At 36.8% G+C, this 5,357-nt stretch overlaps 1 protein-coding gene across 1 annotated transcript; it reads right to left on the bottom strand.

Moving 5' to 3' along the window:
- Positions 1-3,083: 3,083 nt before the first annotated feature.
- Positions 3,084-4,883, bottom strand: LOC134269659 (piggyBac transposable element-derived protein 4-like). Its single transcript, XM_062751872.1, has one exon. It carries the CDS (start codon positions 4,881-4,883, stop codon positions 3,084-3,086), a length of 1,800 nt encoding a protein of 599 aa, XP_062607856.1.
- Between the last annotated feature and the right edge of the window lie 474 nt (positions 4,884-5,357).

Genomic DNA, 5,357 nt, shown 5'->3' with positions numbered 1-5,357 from the left:
TTTTCAGTCATAACCTAAAATTATGAGGATTCTCCAGTTTATCCTTTATGTATTTCATGTAAATTTTATGATTTATTTTTAATTAAAAGGCTAATCAAATATTATGATCCACCCAGCTGAGAGACGTACGTACTCAAAGGATTATGGGATAGGATGACATCACTAACTTATTTGCATATTCATAATTATTACACCGCCATCTTGGAAGTGAAATTATTCACGACCATCGGTTAAATCCGAGAAAAATCTTTATCATCACCTTCTTCAGTGGACATCTGAAGGAATTTTTATTGTTTCCAATAATAGCCCAGTGGAACGGACCCGTGTAAGTGTTTACCTTTCCATCGTTATCAATATATTTTCGAAATTGTTCAGACCTGTCATTGATGGATGCTATGCATCGGTAACTGCGTTCTTTTCGCGTCATAGTTACTAACCCTGACTAGCTATGAACAGTATAATACTTGCATAAAATACATACAATTCTAAACGAATTAAAAAAGCTCTCTTTTTTGTTTAAAAGGGCGTTTCTGTTATTGGAATGTTGTTCATTCTAAATAGCTGTAATGTATGTAAACGCTGTGACGACCATGATGCTTTTCGATCTGACATCTTTTGTTAATATATTATATATTTTATGAAATATCCATGCTGATGATGCATGTTTGTTTGTCCACAATAAGATACCTGCAGTTGGTTAGAATAATCATTTACAAGTATTAATAATTATTAAAAGATCCATAGAAATTATGACAGGCAAAAGTTCTTTGTTTACCAACAAGGTTGAACCTGTCATTTCCAGTCCGACTTCATTATAAATGTCATAGATCTTGTTATAGCCATTATTATCAAAGAATTTTCAAGTAATGTATAAAAAAAATTGTAATTCTAAAATGGATGTTTTCTTTTAAAAAGGTAAAAAAAAATATATAAATTGACTTGACTGTATGTACTATATCATGTGTTTGACTCAAACTTAAAATTTTTTTGTTTATTTCTGTTCCCAGACTAAGCGGTTCGTTCATAGGCTAAGTAATTAGAAAATCTTCAATGAGTGCACAGGCAAGATGTCCACATTTTCTGGGATAGGCGGAAAAGGTGATAAGGGATCGAACAAATACAAGGCACTAAACATAAATAATATCTACCAAGGCAAGAGTGTACCAACACAGAAAAGCACAGGTAAGATTTTATTTAAGGAGGAAGATCAGAATTTCCCAATACAACCAACAATTTCCTCATTGTTAGGCTTTCATCTGCAAAGTTCAAATGAACATACTACTGTGTACCCCAGGTATAAGCATTTTGAAGCTTCTTTACAGCAAGCCCATTTCACTGAAAACAGAAGTGTTACAACAAACACTTCAGTAATGCATGAATGCACTGTATCAACTTTTGTACCTTCTTTAGATGCTGTATTTAACTTCAATTTTCTGACTAATGTTATGAAAGCAAGTCCATTATAAATTACAAAACGAAAATTTAGTTGATAACAAAGACCAAAAACCCAGTATATCATAGTTATTCAAAAATTTCGTGAAAGGTCACTATTTTCCCAATCTTTATGGTCCTGGCCCTGTTGCCAGAAAGCAGTTCAAGAGCTCTGATTATTCCCATAAACACATGGACCTTTTAGGAAAATTGAAAAATGCCAAGGAATGGACAAATCATATTTGATATTGAGCTTGTGTTGAGTGGCTATTTTTTTTTCAGGAAGTTTACATATTTACAATGTATTTTATAAATTGGGGGGGGGGGGGGGGTCTGAGAAACTATTTTGTTTGGAGGAGTCAAAAAAGTAGGAAAAGAGAACATTGTATACAATTGTGCACTACCATTAACAATAGAAAATTTTGAATAGTAACTTGGTTCAATTTATCAGTCTTTTTTCAATAACCATAAATCTGGATGCATTTAATGTTCAATTGCACAAAGAATGAGTCACTAGCATAGCACAGTGGTTAGATCATTTGCTCTAGAGATACAGTGTAAGGAGTTGATCATTACTTGTGGGTTCAAATCTAGGCTTGAGTATTGCAGATATTGTCATGATACATATCGTGATACTACGACACAGTACAAATGCGTATCATGATACTGTTGAATATACGATGTAAAGCAGAAAATTGTCTTTTGTTCCGTATAATGACATAATACAGGTATAACAGCAGTAAGTTGCTCCAAGTTGCGACTAGAAATTAAAACTAAGTTGCATTTTTGCAACTGAGAAAATTTGGGCTGGCAATGTCCATCTTTTTATTAGTGCTGTGCGATATTACCGGTTAACCGGTGTATCCCGATTTTGTTCTTCACAATACGTATTGCGGTATTATTTTGTGAATACCGGTTCGGGTTCGATATCCTATAAATTGTTACAAAAAGAGTTATTTGCCCCTTTCAAGATAAAATATGGCGGCAAGCAACGTGAAGTTTGATCGGAAACCAGAGACATGTCTATCAGAAACGAAAAGACGACAACTGTTACATGAAAGCCCTTCATGTTAACCCTTGTCCTGCCAGGCATTCTATAGATAACAGCATCTGTGGCTGCCGAGCTGATAAGGAGCTCCAGCCGCTGACTGTGCCAGGCTGATTTGTAATCTTTTATCAAATTACACTGGCTGAGGATAATTGTAATTTACACCGTTTTCTTATCTATTTTGCTAATAACAATCTGTGCAACTTTTATTCAGGAAGAAATAAAGAAAAATATTGTGAAAAAAAAAATCTGATTTATTATTTCAATCAAAAGTTACATAGGTTTAAAGTCACAAAATTTGCAAAAATAATTTTATTTCAGTAATTATTGCCATTAATTAATTAATTCTGACTGAAAAAAATTGATATTTTGTACAGAAATTCATTCTTCTATTAAACATGCTGATATTTCCAAAATCTTACCACAATATAAAATATAGAAATGTCCAAAAACACTCAAATAAAAATAGTCCTCCAAAGCACTCAACACTCATTTTATTTACTTTTGTCCTGGATGTTAGCTTTAATATTTACATCATTTAAGAAATTGCTTTTGTTCAAACAATTAAATTTTAATCACTGTTGTTCATCACATCCATTCATATTTAATCTGAATCATCAGACTCCACATTTTGGTCCTGACGTCTTTGGTAGGCTTGTTTGAAGTCCTTATTAGTATGGTATAATTCAAAACAAGGATCTACGCATAGTCCTACATCACATATCCTACATTCATAGGATGACCGTACTGTTTTGCGACCGTCTCCAACAGATTTCCTTTTTCCCGTTGTGGTAGAGCACACTGGACACGTCCTCAGAGGCTTAGACTTGTTACCTTCCTTCTGCTTGATCTTGGAAAGGAAGTGACGCCCAGTCAGCCGTTCCATGTCTCTTGGATTTACAGCCCCCCTTACAGTTACTGGTTGAGGGCTGGTCTCACCAATAAGGGCCTTCACAACTTCCCTTCGGAAAATCCTGTGCAAAACTGGTTTTTTTCTCCATTTTGCACAATGTTCCTTGTACAACAGGTAGGCATTCAGGGTGGCCATCATTAGCAGATGGAAAAACACTTTTTTCCACCACTTCAGCGTCCTGCGTTTGAAGGCCGGGTAGGTAATCATCTGGTCACAGCGATCAACTGCTCCCATGTGTTTGTCATAAGCTACAATGCATTTTGGTCTTCGAATTTGTTCCCCTGTCGTGCGGTCCACTCGTCCAGGTACATCAACAAATGAAGCATCATGTATTGAAGTACACATGTGGACGTCCCGTTTGTCCTTCCACTTCAGGAGCTGAAGGGTTCCATTGGTCATTGCCACACTTTCTCCTTTTTTCAGTTTTACAGTCTTCAGATCTGCGGGAACGCCTCTTCTGTTGGTGCGTAGCGTTCCACATGCCCCCGTCTTTTTCTGGTACAAGTCGTGAAATAATATTGGTGACGTGTAGTAGTTGTCAACGTATAACTTGTGACCTTTACCAAGGTATGGATTAATCAGCCTCATCACCAAGTCATAGATCTTCCCCTTCTCTGATGGATTTTCTGATGTTCCATGATAAAGCTCGAGCTGTGAGCAATATCCATTGCTCGAGTCGCAAAGCATGAAAAGTTTCACACCAAACTTATCCGGTTTGTCGGGCATGTAGACCCGGAATGATAGGTGTCCTCTCCATGCTATCATTCCTTCGTCAATGGCGATGTTTTCTCCAGGAGAATATAGTTCACTGAACTTCGTCCTGAAATGTTCATACACTCTTCTGACTTTGAATATCGGATCGTATCCATCTTGTCCTCGTGGTATCTGATTGTCATTGTTGTTTAAATGAAACAGTGACAATATTAATAGGAATTTGTTTTTTGTCATTGTTTTACCAAAGAAAGGGGTCTCAAGCATCTCATCCTTGCTCCAGTAGTCCTGTATGTCGTGGTGCTGGACTAGTCCCATAGCAATTACCATCGCTATAAACCTCGTCATGTCGTCCTTCGTAACGTCTGTCCATTTGTGAAATCTAGACTGAGGTTTGAGATTTCGGCCTTGCGCAGAATTAAGGAAATCTTGAGCATATTTGTTAGTTTCTACCACGAGAATTTCATTAACAAATTCATCTGTAACATACAGTTTAAAGAAATCCACCATTTCTGTGTGCTCATCGAGCTCTACGTTTATTTTTTTCTCGCCACGAAACTGTAAGTTGCGAACGCCATAGTCTCCGCCCAAGTTTCCTTGAATGAAGTCCTCCTCGAAATCAGCCGTACCTTCGTCATTGTCGAGATCTTCTGGATTAAATCCTAAAAATTCCTCATCTGAATCATCGGCCATGAATATTTCTCTAATAATATCTCTGTTCTCATGGTCTACGTCCTGTAAAACCGCATTTCCATCTAGCACATCTTCGACGACCTCCATTTTGATTCAACAACATTTACAAACGACGCGGTTTCGGTTTACAAGTACTATTTTAATAAAGGTATTTCCCTAAAACTGGCCAATGAAAACAAAGAATTGAAGTAAAACTATTCTATTTTTAATAATTAGGTTCGGGCTGAAGGGATTCCCACTATTTTATTGGTTATTTCAGCTGGAAAGCGTCACATGTCTAAAGTCGAAATAGTGACGACCGGCACTGAACGGAAAGCATGGCGCAGTGCAATATATCGACGACCGGCACTGATAGCCATTTTAGCGGGTCGCCGCTTTATCGACGACCTGCAGGACAAGGGTTAAAGCAGAATCTGAATATTACATTTTGATTCTTAAAGTTGTGCCACAAAAACTTAGCTTGTCACTTGCGTACACACAACGCGATCAGGCAGTTGTAATACAGTGCTTTAAGCAGTTCCGGATTTTAAGCAGTTCCGAATAATTTTAATTAAATAATTA

Source organism: Saccostrea cucullata, unplaced genomic scaffold (genome assembly GCF_032062105.1).
Source record: "Saccostrea cucullata isolate Sc308-1 unplaced genomic scaffold, CSIRO_AGI_Scuc_v1 ctg18451, whole genome shotgun sequence".
NCBI classification, from domain to species: Eukaryota; Metazoa; Mollusca; class Bivalvia; order Ostreida; family Ostreidae; genus Saccostrea; species Saccostrea cuccullata.
This window is presented reverse-complemented; position numbering and strand designations above follow the sequence as displayed.

Bases quoted from the DNA above. Each gene is read 5' to 3' on its own strand.
- LOC134269659 (XM_062751872.1), bottom strand. From the start codon at position 4,883: ATGGAGGTCGTCGAAGATGTGCTAGATGGAAATGCGGTTTTACAGGAC.